The 23,452-nt window shown below is 47.7% G+C and overlaps 1 protein-coding gene across 1 annotated transcript; it reads left to right on the top strand.

Annotated features, from left to right (window-relative positions):
* Window positions 1-7: 7 nt before the first annotated feature.
* GPALPP1 (GPALPP motifs containing 1) lies at window positions 8-18,356 on the top strand. Its single transcript, XM_083440928.1, has 8 exons — window positions 8-230; window positions 3,161-3,299; window positions 8,018-8,110; window positions 9,223-9,304; window positions 15,072-15,203; window positions 15,287-15,451; window positions 17,065-17,163; window positions 17,687-18,356. The coding sequence occupies exons 1-8, from the start codon at window positions 152-154 to the stop codon at window positions 17,900-17,902; spliced, it is 1,005 nt and encodes a 334-aa protein (XP_083297054.1). The 5' UTR covers window positions 8-151; the 3' UTR covers window positions 17,903-18,356.
* Window positions 18,357-23,452: the final 5,096 nt, after the last annotated feature.

Raw genomic sequence — 23,452 nt, 5'->3', positions numbered from 1 at the left:
GCCGGCGGGAGGAGGAGGAAGGAAGACCCGCCCACTCTGTCCGCGAGCGCCGGAAGTGGGCTGCGGAAGGCCCTGAGGGGCGGGGAAGCCCGGGCGGAAGGGAGCAAGCGAGGGAGGCCCGGCTAAACAAGAGGCACTTCCGGGTGCTGCCATGGCGTCGCGAGGAGCCGCCGGGCCCTCGCTGCCGGCGCAACCCGACCGAGCGGAGCCCTGCGGGGACTTCGGGCCGGGTGAGGAAGGGGTCCGGGGCAGGAGGGAATTTCGGCTCCTGAAAGGTTTTAGACGCAGTGAGCGGGGAAGGCTGGCTTGGACGAGGCGTCTCAAAACACCTGTATATTATTGTATCTTGTATATATAAGAATATATATATTCTGGTATATATTTAAATATTATATATATATGTGTGTGTGTGTGTGATGTACATATAAGTATATAGAATATATATTATCGTATGTGTGTGTGTGTGTGTGTGTGTATAGAGAGAGAGTGTGTCTGGAGGCGGTTGGAGGATGGATGACAGCTAACAGATTGAGGTTGAATCCTGACAAGACAGAAGTACTGTTTTGGGGGGACAGGGGGCGGGCAGGTGTGGAGGATTCCCTGGTCCTGAATGGGGTAACTGTGCCCCTGAAGGACCAGGTGTGCAGCCTGGGAGTCATTTTGGACTCACAGCTGTCCATGGAGGCACAGGTCAAATCTGTGTCCAGGGCAGCTGTTTACCTGCTCCATCTGGTACGTAGGCTGAGACCCTATCTGCCTGCAGACGGTCTCGCCAGAGTGGTGCATTCTCTAGTTATCTCCCGCTTGGACTACTGCAATGCGATCTACGTGGGGCTACCTTTGAAGGTGACCCGGAAACTACAACTAATCCAGAATGCGGCAGCCAGACTGGTGACTGGGAGCGTCCGCCGAGACCATATAACACCGGTCTTGAAAGACCTACATTGGCTCCCAGTACGTTTCCGAGCACAATTCAAAGTGTTGGTGCTGACCTTTAAAGCCCTAAACGGCCTCGGTCCTGTATACCTGAAGGAGCGTCTCCACCTCCATCGTTCTGCCCAGACACTGAGGTCAGGCTCCGAGGGCCTTCTGGCGGTTCCCTCACTGCGAGAGGCCAAGTAACAGGGAACCAGGCAGAGGGCCTTCTCGGTAGTGGCGCCCGCCCTGTGGAACGCCCTCCCATCAGATGTCAAAGCGATAAACAACTACCTGACATTCAGAAGACATCTGAAGGCAGCCCTGTTCAGGGAAGTTTTTAATATGTGACATTTTAGTGTATTTTTCATCTTTGTTCGAAGCCGGCCAGAGTGGCTGGGGAAACCCAGCCAGATGGGCGGGGTACAAATAAATTATTATTATTATTATTATTATTATTATTATTAGAGTGGTACCTCTGGTTACGTACTTAATTCGTTCCGGAGGTCTGTTCTTAACCTGAAACTTTTCTTGACCTGAAGCACTACTTTAGCTAATAGAGCCTCCTGCTGCTGCTGCACCGCCAGAGCACGATTTCTGTTCTCATCCTGAAGCAAAGTTCTTAACCCGAAGCACTATTTCTAGGTTAGCGGAGTCTGTAACCTGAAGCGTATGTAACCCGAGGTACCACTGTATATGTCTGTGTGTGTGTGTGTGTGTGTGTAAAAATATATATAAACACTCCGCCTTTTTTCCTGACAGGGTTCAAGGCAGCTTACAGGTTAAAAAAAAAACCAAGAATCACGAATGCAATACTACTATAATAATTCTATCAATGTTTAATGATTTGTTAAAGGTTGTTGCCCTCCGCCCCACCCCCAGTTTTTTTTTTTTAGCTGTTCTTATTTTCAATCTGTAAGCCCAGGTTTTGAGGAAGATGCATTTTTGCATTGCTTAGCAAATTATTACTTGATGCTTAATTGTTTATTATAATACTCTGAAGTAAACCATTAATACCAGGAGTCTTACAATTTTTCACTATGTGAAATAATGCTGTTGGGTTTTGAAGGTTTTCCATCTTCTCCATAGTTAAATGAGGAAATTTAATTTTCTGCAGATTTCCTTTGATCTTATTTTTTGCTGAACTGTCAGAAGTGTAAAAGTTGTAGGAATCACAAAAGATATTGGCAACTGTTACTATCTTCTGTTACACCTTTAACTGTGTAGCTATGCTATTTATGTTTTTCTTAATTGTAGGACTAATAATTTATCAGGTATGTTTCCTTTCACAACTGCAGAGCAATTAAGTATTTTCAGTCGTTTCCTGGTTGCCTCAAGTCTTTTGTGAACAGGTTGCTTTACGTAGTTGCTCCCAATTTTTAATTTTGACTTATAAGCACTATAGTTCTCTTTTTTAAAAAAAATAAAAAATAAATGAGGACTTTTGAATAAATATACCGTATTTTTCACCCTATAAGACGCACTTTTTCCCCTCCAAAAATGAAGGGGAAATCTGTGTGCGTCCTATGGGGCGAATACAGGCTTTCGCTGTAGCTTGGAGAGCGAGAGGGGTCGGTGCACACCGACCCCTCTCGCTCTCCAGGCTTCAGGAAGCTATCCGCAAGCCTGGGGAGCCTGCGGGAGTTCCCACAGGGCTCCCCGCGCTGCATATAGCAGCCTGCCGCCCGGCGCGCAGGGCAGACATCCGCAGCCTGGGGAGCCTTCGGGGCTCCCGCAGGGCTCCCTAGGCTGCAGATAGCAGCCTGCTGTACGGAGCGCGGGGCATGCTGAAGTAGAGCGCCCCGCGATTCGGTCAGACATCAGCCAGCCCTACAAGCTCGGGGGACAGCGGGGAGGCGCAGCGCCACCATCCTGCTGTTCCCCGACCTGGTTTTGGGGGGGAAATAAAGGGAATTTTTTTCCCCTTTATTTCCCCCCCAAAAAACTAGGTGCGTCCTATGGGACGGAGCGTCCTATGGGACGAAAAATACGGTACTTCCATCTAACTGTTGCCTCATGAGCACCGCAACCTGATCTGCTGTTGAGCCATTATTTAATTGAAAATGCTTATCCTGTTCAACTGTGTTAAGAAATTTAATCGCCACAATATTTGAGATGGTTATCTGTATTCCGTCTAGACATTCTGTTTTGTATCAGTGATGTATTTCAAAACAATTGTTAGCTATGAAATATATAATTTGGATAGTTTCATCTAAATGTAAATGAAAAACTGTTAACTGTTTAGTTGTAGGGCCAGCATTGCCACCAGACTACTATAGTAGTTCCGAAATACATGGTTGTGACAAAAAATGCACTTCTCCTCATGCACCGGGAGGAACAGTATGGGATTCTGAAGATGACAAAGATTCAAGTCCAACGCCCAGGTTAGTGCATTAGTGTGAATATAGGAAATTGCCTTGTATTGAACCATGGCCATAAAGAGCTGTAATTTCCCAGCATTTTGGGGCTGGAGTGAACATTAACACAATCATTTAACATATCGCAATCATTGGACAGACGTACAACCATCATGCAATCACGGCATTAGATCAGAGCTTTCCAAACTTTTTCATGTTAGTGACACGCTTTTCAAACATGCATCATTTCACAACATAGTAATTCAGTTTTACTAGCAAACCGGCAATTAAACCAGTCCCTTTCTAGTCCCAGGAGGAGCACGGGGAGCGTTTGTGTAACACACCTACACATTGCAGCTGACACACAAAGGTGTTGCAACACACAGTTTGGAAAGCTCTGTATTAGGTGGTAACGGTGTGTCGCGACTTCTTTTTTCAACTTCTGAACCTTTGGCAGGCAAATGCTATGGAGGATTTACTTGTTTTGTTCAAAACTGTACTTCTCAAAAAAAGTTACAGATTTCCTACAGCTTCTTCATTGTATGATAGTTAAATAAGAGAATCTTTGGGGGCTGGTCACAATCTAAGGCATTAAGGCTATAATAAATCATAAAGTAAAACAATTCAGAATAAAACATTACTGAAGAAAGTCAAAAGTATATATTCAAAGCAACATAATTAACAGGAAACTAAAATATCATCTTAAAGGTTTCAAAATAAAACATTACAAAGGAGGTCAACTACAGAATGCACATTTAACACAGCAAAGTAACAGAAAAAAGTTATCTTAAACATTTCAAATAAAATTTACTAAAGGAAGTCAAGTATGAAATGCAAATTTAAAACTATTTAAAATTATCAATATAATAATAATATTAATAATAAAAAATCATAAACATATCTGATACTGTTGAGGACCAATCCTGCCAATGGTGGTTCATGGTGAGCAGCGGCTGTAGGAGCTCAGGCTTGATGACCAGGGTCTGCACTGACAGCCAAGGTGGTCTGGTCTTTTCAGCAGCCTCAGCTTTTGTAGTTGGAGTCAGTCAGGGCCCAGCCCTGTCCTCCCAGGCCAGGTGGAAAAAGGCTTGCAAGGCATAGAGCAGGTCTCGCAGCCATGATGGTCTGTTACATAAATGATTTTATTTACCATATTTTTCACTGTATAGGACGCACCCGACCATAGGACGCACCTTGTTTTAGAGGGGGAACAAAATATATATATATATAACCCCCTCTGCTCAGCGCCCCTTCAGCGAAGCGGCAAGAGAAACGGAGCCCCTTCCATTTCTCCTCCCGCTTCGCTGAAGGGGCGCTGTGCAGCTCTCCCTCTCTGCTGAAGCCAGGAGTGTCTTGCTCTCCTGGCTTTAGCAAAAGGAACCTGAAGCCTTTGGAGTGCAGCGCGAGCTCCTGCTGCGCTCCACAGGCTTCAGGGATAGCCTTCGGAGTGCAGCGGGAACTCGCGCTGTGCTCCAAAGGCTTCAGGCGCACCGACCCCTCTCGCTCTCCAGGCTTCAGCGAAAGCAACGCGAAGCCTCCGGAGTGCGGCGGGAGCACTCCCTCTGCGCTTCAGAGGCTTCATAATAATAATAATAATAATTTTTTTTTATTTATACCCCGCCCTCCCCAGCCAAGGCTGGGCTCAGAGTGGCTTACAAGCAATAATAAAAACAAGATGAATGATTACAACTTAAAAACAAAAATAAAATACAACATTAAAATAATGGAACATTAAAATATTAAAATGTAATAATAATAATAATAATTTTTATTTATACCCCGCCCTCCCCAGCCAAGGCCGGGCTCAGAGCGGCTTACAAGCAATAATAAAAACAAGATGAATGATTACAACTTAAAAACAAAAGTAAAATACAACATGAAAATAATGTAACATTAAAATATTAAAATGTAGCCTCATCGCAGGAGGAGAAAGAAAAAAGAAAGAGAGGGAGGGAGGGAATCAAATTGGCTCCAAGCCAAAGGCCAGGCCAAACAACTCTGTCTTACAGGCCCTGCGGAAAGAAATCAGATCCCGCAGGGCCCTGGTCTCATGAGGCAGAGCGTTCCACCAGGCCGGAGCCAGAGTTGAAAAGGCCCTGGCTCTGGTTGAAGCCAATCTAACTTCCTTAGGGCCTGGGACCACTAGGGTGTTGTTATTTATGGACCTTGAGGCTCTCCGTGGGGCATACCAGGAGAGGCGGTCCCGTAGGTACGAGGGTCCTAGGCCGTGATGGGCTTTAGTCAAAACCAGCACCTTAAATCTGACCCTGTACTCCACCGGGAGCCAGTGCAGCTTGAAAAGCACTGGGTGAATATGCTCCCATGGCAGAGACCCCGTGAGGAGCCTCGCTGCAGCATTCTGGACCCCCTGGAGTTTCTGGGACAGCTTCAAGGGCAGCCCTGCATAGAGCGAATTACAGTAGTCAAGCCTGGAGATGACCGTCGCATGGATCACTGTGGCCAGGTCGGGGCGGGAAAGGTAAGGGACCAACTGCTTGATGCGGTGAAGGTGGAAAAAGTCACCTTGGCTGTTGCTGTAACTTGCGCCTCCATGGAAAGGGAGGCGTCAAGGATTACACCCAAACTGTTAACGGAAGGCAATGGCACTAATTGGGCCCCCGCAAGAGAAGGGAGTTGGTCCCTCATCCCCATGCCATCCCGACCTAGCCATAGGACCTCTGTCTTCGAAGGATTTAGTTTCAATTGGCTCCCATGAAACCATCCAGCCACAGCTTCCAAGCATCTGGTCAGTGTGTTCGGGGCCGAGTCGGTGTGGCCATCCATCAGCAGATAGAGCTGAGTGTCATCAGCATATTGGTGACAGCCCAGCCCAAAGCTCCGGATAATCTGGGCAAGGGGGTGCATAAAGATGTTAAAAAACATTGGGGAGAGAATTGCGCCCTGCGGCACTCCACACACCAAGGAGTGGCGCGACGACATTTCCCTCCCTAGCGCCACCCTCTGTCCCCGACCAGAGATAAAAGAGCACAACCAGTTACGGGCTATGCCCTGTATCCCCACGTCTGCGAGGCGGTGGTCCAGAAGATCATGATCGACCATGTCAAAGGCTGCTGATAAATCTAAAAGGATCAGCAGTCCTGACCCGCCTCGATCCAGTTGTCTACGGAGATCATCTGTTAGGGCAACCAGAGCCGTCTCTGTCCCAAAAGCAGGACAGAAACCAGACTGAAATGGATCTAATGCCGATGTTTCCTCCAGAAACCTACCAGGCTGTTCAGCAACTGCTCTCTCAATTACCTTACCCAGGTATGGAAGATTTGAAACTGGGCGGTAATTGGATAGGTCTAAGGGATCTAATGAAGTTTTCTTTAAGAGTGGACACACCACTGCTTCCTTCAGTTCCCCTGGGAATGTCCCCATGTCAAGGGACAAATTGACAATTTCAACCAGGGGGGTCCGCGCAACATCCGGACACTCCCTAATCAGCCAAGACGGGCACGGATCAAGAAGGCAGGTGGTGGGCCTACCAACTTGGAGGAATCTATCCACATCAGTAGGGAGTATCCGATCGAAATGGTCCAACACTGGACCTGAAGTCAGTCGAGGGGCCTCCAGTTCAGTCACTGTATCTAAATTGGCAGGGAGGTCACGGCGGAGCAACAGGACTTTCTCTGCCAAAAAGCTCGCTAATGCCTCACAGCTGTGGCATTCATGTTGCTATCGCTGAAGCCAAGGAGCCTGCATTCGCTCCATAGGACGCACACACATTTCCCCTTCATTTTTGGAGGGGGAAAAGTGCGTCCTATAGAGCGAAAAATACAGTAGTATTAAAATTGAAAAAAACTTTTGTTTTATTAAGGCACAGAAAAATGTATATACCGATCGAAGCATATAAGTTTTAAAATTAATATGGATATGCAGGACATCGTGGATATGCTCACCATTGGGAAATGAAATTTTTAATCTGGTAAGAACCCCCACCATTCTCTGAAGTCTAGAGAAGGTTAAAGAGAATCTCAGAGAGGCATTGAAAGCAGTCAGATCTTGTTGCTTTCCCAGTCATTTCCAGACTCCCCTCAGCTAGGGTGGTGGGTGGCAATTTGCCTTTGCATTTATGCTGGACTGCCAAAGTTTGTTGAATTCATGCACACTGATGTAAAAGGTAAAGGACCCCTGGATGATTAAGTCCAGTCAAAGGTGACTATGGGGTACGGCGCTCATTGCGCTTTAAAGCTGAGGGAGCCGGCGTTTGTCCACAGACAGCTTCCAGATCATGTGGCCAGCATGACTAAACTGCTTCTGGCGCAGTGGGACACTGTGACATAAATCAGAGCGCATGGAAACGCCGTTTACCTTCCCGTCGTAGCTGTACCTATTTATCTACTTGCACTGGCATGCTTTCGAACTGCTAGGTTGGCAGGAGCCAGAATCCTGCTGCACAGAATCCTGTTGCACAGAATCCTGAGGCAGAATCCTGTTGCACAGATTCAAACCGCCAACCTTCCAATCAGCAAGCCGAAGAGGCTCAGTGGTTTGGACCACATACCTTTACACTGATGTAACTCTGCTGCTCACTTGGGAGTATGGCTTACTATATAGGCGAGCCATTTATATTATCGAAGTTGCTCTGAACTAATAGCTTTCCAGTGCTGTTACCATGGACACAGAGGACACATACAGGATATGAGATGCAGTTCTTGAAATAATTTCAGGCTTTTCTTTTCAAAGTGTAGGTAATTACTGTTCACATTTTAGTAAATTAAGTGCTTTCATTATATTTGCAGAAAACACAGGCGCTATCAGGAAGATGACGATGATGGATTCTTTGGACCTGCTCTTCCTCCTGGCTTTAAAAAACCAGATGAATCCCCAGAAAGGTAAATATCCCCCCAAGAATCCACAGTGCCTGAAAGACCGTTTGCTCTTCCTGTTCAGAATCAGACTTTAGTGAGTTAGCAGAATGCTTTATGACCTCTGTATTTCTGTATGTAAAACAACAACAACACCCCAATCAGCAACTAAAGTGTTGAAAACAGACTTGATATTGGTTACTCCAGGAAATGGCTTGTCAGGAAACAGACTTGCCATTGGGAAAGTCTTCAAAGATAATCTCATCCAACTTGGTGATGCAGAAATTTCATGGCTGCACCCTCCCTGACAGGTGGCCGTCCAGCTTCCACTTTCAAACTTTCTGCAAAGAAGGGACCACCACCTTTGAAAGTAGTTTGTTCCATTGTTGAATATCTTGTGCTATCGGGAAGTTTTTCCTATGGTTTGCTTGAGATCCCCCCCCCCCTTTAACAATTTGAACCCATTGGTTTGAGTCCTGCTCTCTGGAACAACAGGGTCCAAATTACTCTCAAGTTACTCTCATCATTATAGCCTTTCAAATACAGTGGTGCCTCGCAAGACGAAAAGAATCCATTCCGCGAGTCTCTTCGTCTAGCGGTTTTTTCATCTTGCGAAGCAACCCTATTAGCGGTTTAGCGGCTATTAGCGGCTATTAAAGGCTTAAGGGATTAGCGGATTAGCTGCTAAAAGGCTATTAGCAGCTTAGCGCCTTAGAAAAAGGGGGTGGGGAGCGAAAAAAAATCTCAAGAATCGCAAGACATTTTCGTCTTGCAAAGCAAGCCCATAGAGAAATTCGTCCTGCAAAGTGCATTGAAAAACGGAAAACCCTTTCGTCTAGCGGGTTTTCCGTCTTGCGAGGCATTCGTGTTGCGGGGTACCACTGTATTTATAGATTGCTATCAGAATTGCAGAGAATAGTTGTGTCAAATGGATGGGAGGAATTTGGAACAGTAAAGGCTCTGAGTGAGTAGCACATGCCACCACAAGCTCCTTGTTGATAACGCCAAAATCAGAAGAGAAAATGTTTTTAGGACCATTATTAAGTGTACTTTGTGCATTGTAGCAACTTTCATTATTTCTCTGCTTTGGAATATGACTTTAAATTAAAATGTAAAATGATTTTTTTCTTCTTCATGAGGCCTGTTATAGGTCCTGCCTTACCACCGGGCTTTAAGAAACCATCAGAGTCTGCTGAAGAAAACATATATTATGCAACCCAGGTGTGTAGAAACAGTAATCCTGAAACAACAGATCTTGCTTTTTATTTGTGGAGCATGTTTGGAACAATGCACACACAGACACACACACGCACATGCATATACGTACACACTCAAAACCTAACCCCCATTTATTCATCTGACAAGGTTACATATATGTTAACTCTGTAACACTTTGATTTGCAAATGCCTTGCTTGTTGAGTAAAGTTATACAGTGGTGCCCCGCAAGACGGAAAACCCGCAAGACGAAAGGGTTTTCCGTCTGCAGAGGCGCTTCGCAAGTCAAATTTCCCTATGGGCTTGCTTTGCAAGACAAAAATTGACGAAAAATTTTGGGGGTTTTTTTCACTCCAAAACCCCCTTTTCTGAATCGCTAAGCTGCTAAAAGCATTTTAGCAGCAAAACCGCTAATCCCCCAAGCCTTTTATAGCCGTTTTTAGCCCTTAAAATGTCAATAGCGCTAATAGCGCTACTCCGTCAATGGGCTTGCTTCGCAAGACGAAAAAACCGCAAGACGAAAAGACCCGCGGAACGGATTCTTTTCGTCTTGCGAGGCACCACTGTATATGGTAAGAAAGATAGTTGTCTCTAGTTCCATTCAGATTATATCATGGCCTTATAAAGAAGAAAATGGATGTTATTCCTTTCCCTTACTTACTTTGCAGCACAGACTGCAATAGAGCACTGCTCCCCCCTGAGCACAGCTCATGACTGGTGTGTGCTTTTCCTTCCCACCCAAGTAAAGGATGAAGATCAGGAACTCTGAGACCAACACACCCTGTGTTACCCAGAGTGCAAAGGCAGCTTACGCTCCCCAAATCCCTCCCAGATCTCAGAAGTACACGTCAATCTCTTACCACTCAGAACCTAAACTTTCAGTAGCAAGAACTCCAAGAACTGTCTAGGCACATGGAAATTCTGGAATCCCGAGGTTGGCAAGTGCACACACTTGGTCAAATTATGAAACCATATTAGAAATAAAAGTTAGGGGGAAAGCAGGCAAAAGGTTAAAACAAAATACAAAATAAACCAGAGCAGTGGCGTAGCGTGGGGGGTGCGGGGGGGACCGGGCGCAACATCTGGGGGGGGGTGCGCTTGCACTCGCAGCTCTCTGCCCCTACCTGGCTCACTCACTCTCTCTCACTGCAGTGCTGGCTGTGCGAATCCGATCCAAGCCGCCGGGTCGCCGCCCACTGTGGAGGGGGGGGTGCCAGGCATGCGGTGCGGTGCGGAGAGAGAGTGAGGGACTATCTGGGGGAGGGACAGTGCAGCGGGGGGGGCGCAAATTACTTGCCTTGCCCCGGGTCGCCGCCCACTGTGGAGGGGAGGGTGCCAGGCGTGCGGTGCGGTGCGGAGAGAGAGCGAGGGACTATCTGGGGGAGGGACAGTGCAGCAAATTACTTGCCTTGCCCTGGGTTAGGGGGCGCAAATTACTTGCCTTGCCCCGGGTGCTGATAACCCACGCTACGCCACTGAACCAGAGCACTGTGGCTCTAAAACTGGCTAATCTTCGCCTTTCCACTGCAATGTAATACTTCTAGTCTATGAGTAGGCAGTGAGAATGTTCAGCTTCCCAGTGCAATGCAAGACCCAGTGTGGATTCTGATGCAAGAGCAACTTAGCTATTTAAAGCCTCTCCCCTGTCTTTTGAGGGAGCGACCCCACACACTTTCTGACTGATGAGGAGCTGTGGTGGCATAGGTAGACATCTTAAGCACCCTTCTTTCATTGAAGAAACCTAGAGGAAGATACGTCACAGCATGACTTAGAGGAATGGTGGGGGCAAGAGATTCTTGCTTCACACTCACAACCTTGGTTGTCAGAACGCTACATACAGGCAGAGCAATATCAGCCTGGAGAAGAACCTTGTTTGTTTGTTTGTTTGGGGGTTTTGCTATGGATAGTTGTACTTCAAGAAAGATCTGTGGAGTTTGTAAACTTGGATAACTTTTAAAGAGTGTGTGTGACATTCTATTTGGTAGGTATTATTTGCTATTTATTTATTTATTAATCACTTATACCTCACCCACCTGGCTGGGCCTCCCCTGCCACTCTGGGCAGCTTCCAACAGAATATTAAAAACACAATAAAACATCACACATAAAACACTTCCCTAAACAGGGCTGCCTTCAGATATCTCCTAAAAGTCAGATAGTTGTTTATTTCCTTGACATCTGACGGGAGGGCATTCCACAGGGCGGGCGCCACCACCGAGAAGGCCCTCTGCCTGGTTCCCTGTAACCTCACTTCTCGGAGTGAGGGAAGCGCCAGAAGGCCCTTGGCGCTGGACCTCAGTGTGTAAAACTATACTTAAATTTACCACTCTACAACATCTTCAATGTAATACACAGTGAAATAATGAAATATAAAACTGTTTAAGAAAATAAATAGCAAGATTCAAACACCCTGTTACGAAAGGACTGGTGTTTCTGCTGAGTAGTGCTCTGTGACCCTGGAGGGTAGCAACAAGGAAGTGTGTCTTTAACCTGTCCTGTGGAAAAACCATTGCAATGCTTTGAGACAAGGATTTTGCTCCTGCACAGTGGGTCACTAAGCTCTAGTGATGTTACAGATTCCACTAAACCGGAAGTAGTACCTCGGGTTAAGAACTTTGCTTCAGGATGAGAACAGAAATCGCACGGCAGTGGCACGGCAGCAGCAGGAGGCCCCATTAGCTAAAGTGGTACCTCAGGTTAAGAGCAGTTTCAGGTTAAGACTGGACCTCCAGAAAAAAGTAAGTTCTTAACCCGAGGTACCACTTGAACCCTAAAAAAAACTCCACAACTTTGGTGTAAAATTGTAAAAAAAACTCAACAACCTCTGTCGGCCCACACACATGTTCACTTCTTCAAATCTCGCCCTCTTTGAAGAAAGTTTGGGCACCCCTGCTGTAGGCCCAGGGATGACTGGGGAGTCAGGAGAAGCATGGCTTCAAATGTTTAAAGATAAAATTTCTGTTCCTTACGATTGCAGAAAGGAAAGTACCGTATTTTTCGCACCATAGGGCGCACCGGACCATAGGGCGCACCTAGTTTTGGGAGGCGGAAAACAAGAAAAAAATATTCTGAACCCCAGAAGCCAGAACAGCAAAAGGGAACTGGCTTCTGGGATACAGTGTGGCTGTTCTGGCTTCTGGGTAACCGCGCCAAGCCTCTTCAGGGCAGCGGGATGAAGGCTCCCCCTGCCCAAAAAGGCTGCTCAGGGCTAAAGCAGAAGCCAGGACAGACGCATCGCTGAAGGGGCACTGCGCCTTCTCTCTCTCTGTGCAGCGCCCCTCCTTCACAGGAAAGGTGCTGCGCAGAGAGGGAGAAGGCGCAGTGCCCTTCAGCGAAGCTTGAGAAGGAACAGAAGGAGTCCCTTCTGTTCCTCCTCCGGCTTCCCACGACAGGCGCGTCGCTCAAGGGGCGCTGCGCCTTCTCCCTCTCTGCGCAGCGCCTCTCACAGGAGAGGCGCTGCGCAGAGAGGGAGAAGGCGCAGCACCCTTCAGCAAAGCTGGAGAAGGAACAGAAGGGTCTCCGTCTGTTCCTCCTCCCGCTTCGCATGACAGGCGCGTTGCTCAAGGGGTGCTGCGCCTTCTCTCCCTCTGCACAGCGCCTCTCACAGGAGAGGCGCAGCGCAGAGAGGGAGAAGGCGCAGCGCCCTTCAGCGAAGCTGGAGAAGGAACAGAAGGAGACCCTTCAGTTCCTCCTCCGGCTTCCAGGACCGGCGCGTCGCTCAAGGGGTGCTGCGCCTTCTCTCCCTCTGCGCAGCGCCTCTCACAGGAGAGGTGCTGCACAGAGAGGGAGAAGGCGCAGCGCCCTTCAGCGAAGCTGGAGAAGGAACAAAAGGAGACCCTTCTGTTCCTCCTCCGGCTTCGCTGGACAGGCGCGTCGCTGCCAAGCGGGAGGAGGAACAGAAGGAGACCCTTCTGTTCCTCCTCCCGCTTCGCATATCAGTCGCGTCGTTCAAGGGGCGCTGCGCCTTCTCTCTCTCTCTCTCTCTCTCTCTCTCTGCGCAGCGCCTCTCCTTCACAGGAGAGACGCTGCGCAGAGAGGGAGAAGGCGCAGCGCCCTTCAGCAAAGCTGAACAGGCGCGTCGCTGCCAAGCGGGAGGAGGAACAGAAGGAGACCCTTCTGTTCCTCCTCCCGCTTCGCATATCAGTCGCGTCGTTCAAGGGGCGCTGCGCCTTCTCTCTCTCTCTCTCTCTCTCTCTCTCTGCGCAGCGCCTCTCCTTCACAGGAGAGACGCTGCGCAGAGAGGGAGAAGGCGCAGCGCCCTTCAGCAAAGCTGAACAGGCGCGTCGCTGCCAAGCGGGAGGAGGAACAGAAGGGTCTGTTCCTCTTCAGCAAAGCTGGAGAAGGAACAGAGACCCTTCTGTTCCTCCTCCGGCTCGGCTTGATAGGCGCGTCGCTCAAGGGGCGCTACGCCTTCTCTCTCTCTGCGCAGCGCCTCTCCTTCACAGGAGAGGCGCAGCGCAGAGAGGGAGAAGGCGCAGCGCCCTTCAGCGAAGCTGGAGAAGGAACAAAAGGAGACCCTTCTGTTCCTCCTCCGGCTCGGCTTGATAGGCGCGTCGCTCAAGGGGCGCTGCGCCTTCTCTCTCTGCGCAGCGCCTCTCCTTCACAGGAGAGGCGCAGCGCAGAGAGGGAGAAGGCGCAGCGCCCTTCAGCAAAGCTGGAGAAGGAACAGAAGGAGACCCTTCTGTTCCTCCTCCGGCTTCGCTGGACAGGCGCGTCGCTGCCAAGCGGGAGGGCGAACAGAAGGAGTCCCTTCTGTTCCTCCTCCGGCTTCGCACAACAGGCGCGTCGCTCAAGGGGCGCTGCACCTTCTCTCTCTCTCTGCGTAGCGCCTCTCCTTCACAGGAAAGACGCTGCGCAGAGAGGGAGAAGGCGCAGCGCCCTTCAGCGAAGCTGGAGAAGGAACAGAAGGGTCTCCGTCTGTCCCTCCTCCCGCTTCGCATGACAGGCGCGTCGCTCAAGGGGTGCTGCGCCTTCTCTCTCTCTCTGCGTAGCACCTCTCCTTCACAGGAGAGACGTTGCGCAGAGAGGGAGAAGGCGCAGCGCCCTTCAGCGAAGCTGGAGAAGGAACAGAAGGGTCTCCGTCTGTCCCTCCTCCCGCTTCGCATGACAGGCGCGTCGCTCAAGGGGTGCTGCGCCTTCTCTCTCTCTCTGCGTAGCTCCTCTCCTTCACAGGAGAGACGCTGCGCAGAGAGGGAGAAGGCGCAGCGCCCTTCAGCGAAGCTGGAGAAGGAACAGAAGGAGACCCTTCTGTTCCTCCTCCGGCTTCCAGGACCGGCGCGTCGCGGCGGAGCCTGCATTCGCTCCATAGGACGCACACACATTTTCCCTTCATTTTTGGAGGGGAAAAAGTGCGTCCTATAGAGCGAAAAATACGGTATGTCTTCTCCACAATTCAAAGCAGATATTGTGTTTTCCACAGCAGCTGCCTAAAATTCCCTCATACCTTGTAAACAGGTTTGTCTGCTGGTATGTTCTTTATTCCTTTCACTTGTGCAACACTTTTCATTAAAATAATAATAACGAAGAAGATTTGGCTAAAACCCATACATTTGGTTTTTAAACAAATACGCAAATTGAGCTACTTAGAGTAATTCATCATTTTGCCACATCTTGGTTTCTGGTAAAGAAAGTTACATTGGCCTTAGGCGAAATACATGGTAAGTGAGAGATGTAAGGAATGTATTAAGTAGACGAACAAGTTACAAAATAAGTATGTTTGTTTTGAGAAATACAGGGTTGATGGAATTTATTTGTATTTCATGTTGTAATAAAGACTACGGATAGCAGCGACGAGGAGGAAGACATGATTGGCCCAATGCCTGCCAAAGGACCAGTAGAATCCAACACAGCTAGAGAGATTGAATGTCGAGCTCAGAGAATGAAAGATAAACTTCTCGGTAAAGATGTGAGTTTAATTCCTGATTGTTTTATTTTTAAGCCTTGTCAGCTTTAGGCGTGCTCCTAATTTTGTTGGTCTACTGTTTAAAGGATGGACCCAAACAAGCTAAAAGAGAATCTTGGATGACGGATCTACCACCAGAACTCAAAAGCTTTGGACTCGGTCCACGGACATTCAAAAGAAGAGCTGATGACAAATCGGGAGATAGATCCATTTGGACTGATACCCCGGCCGACAAAGAAAAGAAAGCCCAGGTAAGCCTTCGTTTGCCCCCATGTCCTCCTATATGCACACCACTCTTTGATTGTGTGAGGGGTTCTTTCATCGCAAAGAGACAGCTGCACAGTTGGAGGAGCTGTATGTGCATATTGCTTTGGAACCATTCTGCTTCGTAAAGCAGAACATTTAATTAGGCTCAGGGCCTAGGATGCTGGTCTTGCCAGCATTGCCGAGGTGACAGCTGGTTTTAGCGGTGCAACTTCAGTACAGGGGGGAAGCCAGGCAAAGGGCTTTTGAGGGACAGGGAAGGCGGCTGGGTTGCAGTAGAAGGATTTTGTCTTGCTTTTAGACACATCCAGTTTTGCCCCTGCGAAAGGCTGAGCTGGACGAATCCCTAGCCGGAATTAAGATTGCTGGAAGAAATATCAACAACCTCAGATATGCAGATGACACAACCTTGATGGCAGAAAGTGAGGAGGAATTAAGGAACCTTTTAATGAGGGTGAAAGAGGAGAGCACAAAATATGGTCTGAAGCTCAACATCAAAAAACGAAGATCATGGCCGCTGGTCCCATCACCTCCTGGCAAATAGAAGGGGAAGAAATGGAGATGTTGGGAAAGATGGAGGGCACAAGGAGAAGGGGACGACAGAAGACGAGATGGTTGGACAGTGTTCTCGAAGCTACCAGCATGAGTTTGACCAAACTGCGGGAGGCAGTGGAAGACAGGAGTGCCTGGCGTGCTCTGGTCCATGGGGTCACGGAGAGTCGGACACGACTAAACGACTAAACAACAACAAGTTTTGCCCTGCTTGCCTTACCGACGGTAGCTGTTGTGAAATAAGTCCTCGGCTTGGGTCGCATTTGCTACGAGATGCAGCTGTAACATGGCTGCTCTCACAGAACATGACGCCGAGAGTCCTGTGCTTTGTTCTCAGTGCTGTGTGGGGAGTCCAATGTGGTGTGTCCACTCTGCTTCTTTGCCAGCCTGACCAGATGTAAACAAAGTTGGTCTGGAAGCGGCACGGAACACTAGCAGCCGGGTGCCTTGACATTGCCACACTCCTAGCTGTTCTTTAAGCTACAGAGGCTGGAGAGAGCGGAATGGAGGAAAGGAGGAGGGACAGAGGCTGAACGAGAGTCATTTGTCTGGGCTAAATAAGCCCCATGGTGAGCCAGAAACCCGGCAGCCTTTCCAGGATTGCAGAAGGAGCGAGGAGGATTGATGGACTAGGGAGAATTGCAGTGTGAGCATTTGCACTCTAGATGACACTCCAGTATAGCATTACGTGAAAGGGTGTGTGGTAAACAAGCATAACAGAAAAGGCAACACCAGAGATAAGAAAAATGCCAGCGGCCCTCTGATGAGCAAGGCTTCTTGGCTCCTGAAGTATGAATAGAAAATGGAACCTTGGCGCCCCCTTATTCTGAAACGAGAGAGCTGGGGCTTGCAGCATTCTGAGAGTCTTAAATGGGAGAATTATTCCAACCTGTTAATCTAGATTGGGTGCTCTGCACTTATACAGTGAACATGCCTGAAAAGCCCGGCTGGTAATTTCCTTGCATTAAGAAGCAGATTTGTGCTCCAGACAGATCGATTTAAGTATAGATAGCCTTTGGTGCCTGCTAACCAGTTGTTTATTTGTCAGGAAGCGCCAGATGCGAAAAAGTCCATCAGTAAGGATGACGCGGAAGTTCTCCTGTCCGAGAAAGACAAAAGACTGGTTGAGCAGTTGTCTTCATACAATGTATGTATCATTTCACGTTTCCCCTCTTCCGTTTTTTCTTTAGGGACGTTTCTTTCAATGGGAATATATCTAATACAACTAATACAACTTTGATTATGAGGTGGCATAGAAATGCCATTTATAAATAGGCAGAGAAGGACCCTCAATGATCTTTTATCCTTGTGTGGCCCTTAGAGGTTTGTTAGAAATCCTTATCAAACAGCTTGTAGAAATACAACTTCTTTAAAGGACTATCTTGAAATTGGAATGGAGAAATGGCAAAGGAAGGATTAACCTGACGTTCATTTGGATTCTTGGTACTTATTTCCTTTGGTTCTACTTTTAAAAATTTATAAGTGCAGTGGTGTCCTATACATGTCTACTCAGGAGTAAGCCTCAGTTCACAGGGACATCCTCCTAGGTGAACGAGTGTAGGATTGCAGCCCTTTGTTAAAAGGTCTCCATTCTTATCTCTACTTTTCTTCAGCCTGAATAATTATTGTAATAGTTTCCAGCTGAGTTGTTTTTTCTTCTTCTTATCAAGGACTCCCAGAGATCTGAATCCCTTATGGATTTGCATCAGAAAAAACTGAAGAGCAAAGCTGCCGAGGAGAAGAAGCCCCAGGAGAGGCGACCATTTGACCGCGACCAAGATCTCCAGGTCCATCGCTTTGATGAAGCACAAAAGAGAGCTCTCCTAAAGAAATCTAGAGACTTGGGCACTAGGTTTTCCCATGGCAAATGCAATATGTTTCTGTAATGTAAGCAGGCAATGATAGTGAAGTATAGTTGTGTGCTATTTAAAAACATCATGTAGTAGTACTATATAATAAAACATCTTTTCTGTATATACAATAAATGTATAAAAAGCTTTTTAAAAATAGGTCAAAGTTTTATAGCTTGTTCAGGACCCCTTGGTTTCCCCCCCCAAAACTTTATTGAAATTGATAGGCCTATTATGACCAATCAAGTTTTAAATAGTCATATGCACTCTCCTATATGGATTTCGAGGGAAGTAATTGGCTCAGATTCCTCATTTGTTTATGGAGCCATTCAGATTTAATTGACAGAAATATGTCATATTTCAGAATTTGAAGTTTGGGCCTGATAATGAGAAATGGAAATGGGCAGATAATGTGAATTTTGCCATAATTACTTACGTGTATATTTGACAGGAGGCTAAGTAAAGCATTCTGTCTTTCTATACCCAAAAATGTCTCGGCCTATTTTATTTTATAGAATCTTCCATTCTTGGATGAGGTAAGCAACTGTGGATAACGGGGACAGATTTGTTAATTAGACTGGAATTTAGTAGAAAAGGTATTACCATGGCATTATGCTTCTAATAGATGGGTGAAAAAGATGTTTAGCTTTTCCTATAATTGTAGTGCACTTTTCAAACTTCTTCTCTCTGGATCAAATACAGTGGTACTTCGGGTTAAGAACTTAATTCGTTCTGGAGGTCCGTTCTTAACCTGAAACTGTTCTTAACCTGAAGCACCACTTTAGCTAATGGGGCCGCCTGCTGCTGCCGTCGTGCCACTGGAGCACGATTTCTGTTCTCATTTTGAAGCAAAGTTCTTAACCCGAAGTACTATTTCTGGGTTAGCGGAGTCTGTAACCTGAAGCGTCTGTAACTTGAAGTGTATGTAACCCAAGGTACCACTTTATTAAAGGTAAAGGGACCCCTGACCATTAGGTCCAGTTGTTGCCGACTCTGGAGTTGCGGCGCTCATCTCGCTTTATTGGCCGAGGGAGCCGGCGTACAGCTTCCGGGTCATGTGGCCAGCATGACTAAGCCGCTTCTGGCAAACCAGAGCAGCACACAGAAACGCCGTTTACCTTCCCGCTGGAGTGGTAGCTTCGCGAACACTGTCCAACCATCTCTTCCTCTGTCGTCCCCTTCTCCTTGTGCCCTCCATCTTTCCCAACATCAGGGTCTTTTCCAGGGAGTCTTCTCTTCTCCTGAGGTGGCCAAAGTATTGGAGCCTCAGCTTCAGGATCTGTCCTTCCAGTGAGCACTCAGGACTGATTTCCTTAAGAATGGAGAGGTTTGATCTTCTTGCAGTCCATGGGACTCTCAAGAGTCTCCTCCAGCACCATAATTCAAAAGCATCAATTCTTCAACGATCAGCCTTCTTCATGGTCCAGCTTTCACTTCCATACATCACTACTGGGAAAACCATAGCTTTAACTATACGGACCTTTGTTGGCAAGGTGATGTCTCTACTTTTTAAGATGCTGTCTAGGTTTGTCATTGCTTTTCTCCCAAGAAGCAGGCGTCTTTTAATTTTGTGGCTGCTAGAGGTTACTAGAGCATAAAACAATAAGGGTGCAGCTGGGCCACCAACTGAAGCTGATGGAAGGCACTCCTTACTACCGAGGCCACCTGAGCCTCAAGCAACAGTAATGGATCCAGGACCCCCAAACTGTGTACACCCTCCTTCAGAGGGATGTGTAACCCCATCAAGAGCAGCCCACTTCCCACCCATCCAGTCTAGGGAACCACCCGCTAACCATGAATTGGACTTCACTTTATTGGCTCCCAGCCGTCCAGCACATCTACTGCCGCACCTGAATATATAAAGTAGAGCTGTGTGTCATCAGCGTATTGCTGACAACACATTCCAAAACTCCGGATGACTTCAGCCTTTCACCCAAGTGTCAGGAGACCTCTTGGCCATTGTCTTCCTCAGCAACACAATTTCGGCAGCACTTAATTGACTTTTTCTTGCTCTGCATCTTATTTTCTCTGGTCACTTGCTGTGCTAGTGAACTAGGTAAAGGTAAAGGGACCCCTGACCATTAGGTCCAGTCGTGGCCGACTCTGGGGTTGCGGCGCTCATCTCGCTTTATTGGCCGAGAGAGCCAGCGTACAGCTTCCGGGTCATGTGGCCAGCATGACTAAGCCGCTTCTGGCAAACCAGAGCAGCACACAGAAACGCCGTTTACCTTCCCGCTGGAGTGGTACCTATTTATCTACTTGCACTTTGACGTGCTTTCGAACTGCTAGGTTGGCAGGAGCAGGGGCTGAACAACGGGAGCTCACCCCCGTTGCGGGGATTCGAACCGCCGGCCTTCTGATCGGCAAGCCCTAGGCTCTGTGGTTTAACCCACAGCGCCACCCACGTCCCAGTACCCCTTTATTAGGATCCCCATAAAGGAGGCAATGGAGCAGAATTTCAATCCCATACAGTCTTCTTAAAGATACAGAGGATCTAACTGATATATTCCTTCTGAGTATGAAATACATGCCATATGAGTGTCTGTGCCACACACAATATGTAAATAGAGAAAATACTGAAATTGATTTCAAAACAAATTAATTCAATCTGCGAGATGACGGGAGGAGACTCGGCAAATATGCACCCTAAACGTTAGCGAAGTTGGAACAGTCATCTGGGCCAAGATGAGGAGACAGTCAAGAAAACTGAAAGTGGTAAGGCTTTCCAAACAACCAGCAAAGGATTAGAGGCACTTCTCTTTCTCCAAAGGGTTCACTTCCTTCTCTGTCAACATATCTGCACAACATCAAATCAATATGGATTCAATAAATCCCTTACTTCATGGGTGGGGGAAAATAAGGTCCCCCGGGTCATGTGGCCAGCATGACTAAGCCCCTTCTGGAGAACCAGAGCAGCGCACGGAAACCTTCCTGTTTACCTTCCCACCACAGCGGTACCTATTTATCTACTTGCACTTTGACGTGCTTTCCAACTGCCAGGTTGGCAGGAGCAGGGACTGAGCAATGGGAGCTCACTCCTTCGCGGGGATTCGAACCGCTGACCTTCTGATCGGCAAGTCCTAGGCTCTGTGGTTTAACCCACAGTGCCACCTGCGTCCCTGTGCTAGTGAACTAGGGGACCTTATTTTCCCCCACCCATGAAGCAAGGGATTTATTGAATGCAGATTGATTTGATGTTGTGCAGATATGTTGACAGAGAAGGAAGTGAACCCTTTGGAGAAAGAGAATTGCCTCTAATCCTTTGCTGGTTGTTTGGAAAGCCTTACCACTTTCTGTTTTCTTGACTGTCTCCTCATCTTGGCCCAGATGACTGATTCAACTTCGCTAACGTTTAGGGTGCATATTTGCCGAGTCTCCTCCCGTCATCTCGCAGATTGAATTAATTTGTTTTGAAATCAATTTCAGTATTTTCTCTATTTACATATTGTGTGTGGCACAGACACTCATATGGCATGTATTTCATACTCAGAAGGAATAAGTTAGATCCTCTGTATCTTTAAGAAGACTGTATGGGATTGAAATTCTGCTCCATTGCCTCCTTTATGGGGATCCTAATAAAGTGGTGCTGGGACGTGGGTGGCGCTGCGGGTTAAACCATAGAGCCTAGGGCTTGCTGATCAGAAGGTCGGCAGTTCGAATCCCCGCGACGGGGTGAGCTCCCGTTGTTCAGTCCCTGCTCCTGCCAACCTAGCAGTTTGAAAGCACGTCAAAGTGCGAGTAGATAAATAGGTACCACTCCGGCGGGAAGGTAAACTGCGTTTCCGTGTGCTGCTCTGCTTTGCCAGAAGCGGCTTAGTCATGCTGGCCACATGACCCGGAAGCTGTACGCTGGCTCTCTCGGCCAATAAAGCGAGATGAGCGCCGCAACCCCAGAGTCGGCCACGACTGGACCTAATGGTCAGGGGTCCCTTTACCTTTACCTAGTTCACTAGCACAGCAAGTGACCAGAGAAAATAAGATGCAGAGCAAGAAAAAGTCAATTAAGTGCTGCCGAAATTGTGTTGCTGAGGAAGACAATGGCCAAGAGGTCTCCTGACACTTGGGTGAAAGGCTGAAGTCATCCGGAGTTTTGGAATGTGTTGTCAGCAATACGCTGATGACACACAGCTCTACTTTATATATTCAGGTGCGGCAGTAGATGTGCTGGACGGCTGGGAGCCAATAAAGTGAAGTCCAATTCATGGTTAGCGGGTGGTTCCCTAGACTGGATGGGTGGGAAGTGGGCTGCTCTTGATGGGGTTACACATCCCTCTGAAGGAGGGTGTACACAGTTTGGGGGTCCTGGATCCATTACTGTTGCTTGAGGCTCAGGTGGCCTCGGTAGTAAGGAGTGCCTTCCATCAGCTTCAGTTGGTGGCCCAGCTGCACCCTTATTGTTTTATGCTCTAGTAACCTCTAGCAGCCACAAAATTAAAAGACGCCTGCTTCTTGGGAGAAAAGCAATGACAAACCTAGACAGCATCTTAAAAAGTAGAGACATCACCTTGCCAACAAAGGTCCGTATAGTTAAAGCTATGGTTTTCCCAGTAGTGATGTATGGAAGTGAAAGCTGGACCATGAAGAAGGCTGATCGTTGAAGAATTGATGCTTTTGAATTATGGTGCTGGAGGAGACTCTTGAGAGTCCCATGGACTGCAAGAAGATCAAACCTCTCCATTCTTAAGGAAATCAGCCCTGAGTGCTCACTGGAAGGACAGATCCTGAAGCTGAGGCTCCAATACTTTGGCCACCTCAGGAGAAGAGAAGACTCCCTGGAAAAGACCCTGATGTTGGGAAAGATGGAGGGCACAAGGAGAAGGGGATGACAGAGGACGAGATGGTTGGACAGTGTTCTTGAAGCTACCAGCATGAGTTTGACCAAACTGCGGGAGGCAGTGGAAGACAGGAGTGCCAGGAGTGCTCTGGTCCATGGGGTCACGAAGAGTTGGACACGACTAAACAACAACAACAAAACCTCTAGGTGAGATTGCTGCAACATGTTACATGTGGGGCCGCCTCTGAAAATGGCTCTGAAACTTCAGCTGGTGCAGAATTCAGTGGCCAGGTTGCTCACCAGGGCAAGATGGTTTGAGCCTATAATGTCAATCCTGGCTTGACCGCACTGGCTGCCAATTAGTTTTCCCATTCAAAGTGCTGGTTTTGACCTATAAATGAAAAGTGGCATAGAAATTTAATACGGGTGAAGGGTGGTATATACATTTAATGAAGTTCAGCCCAAGCTAGATGTCAATAACGAGAATATATTACCAAAATTGCTAGACCAGACTATTCCAACCACAAATCAATTCACACTTTTCCTAGGAAGAATTGCTGCCTCCAAGGGCAACTGGAAGTGTATGAGTCCAAGACCTAAGAGGAGTTTGATTGTTTTCTTGGGGAGATAACTCCCAACTTGTGGTTTCACATTAGTGTACTTGAGCCTTGGACTTGTGTACTTCCTGTTGCCCTTGGAGGCAGCATCTCGCTTCTTCCTTTGTTCAAACCTGAAACTGGGACTGATAAGTAAAGGTAAAGGGACCCCTGACCGCTAGGTCTAGTCGTGACCGACTCTGGTGTTGCGGCGCT

Source organism: Podarcis tiliguerta (assembly GCF_965153285.1).
Source record: "Podarcis tiliguerta genome assembly, chromosome: 5".
Taxonomy (NCBI): domain Eukaryota; kingdom Metazoa; phylum Chordata; class Lepidosauria; order Squamata; family Lacertidae; genus Podarcis; species Podarcis tiliguerta.
The sequence above is the reverse complement of the archived record's forward strand: the minus strand, read 5'-3'. Positions and strand labels throughout refer to the sequence as shown.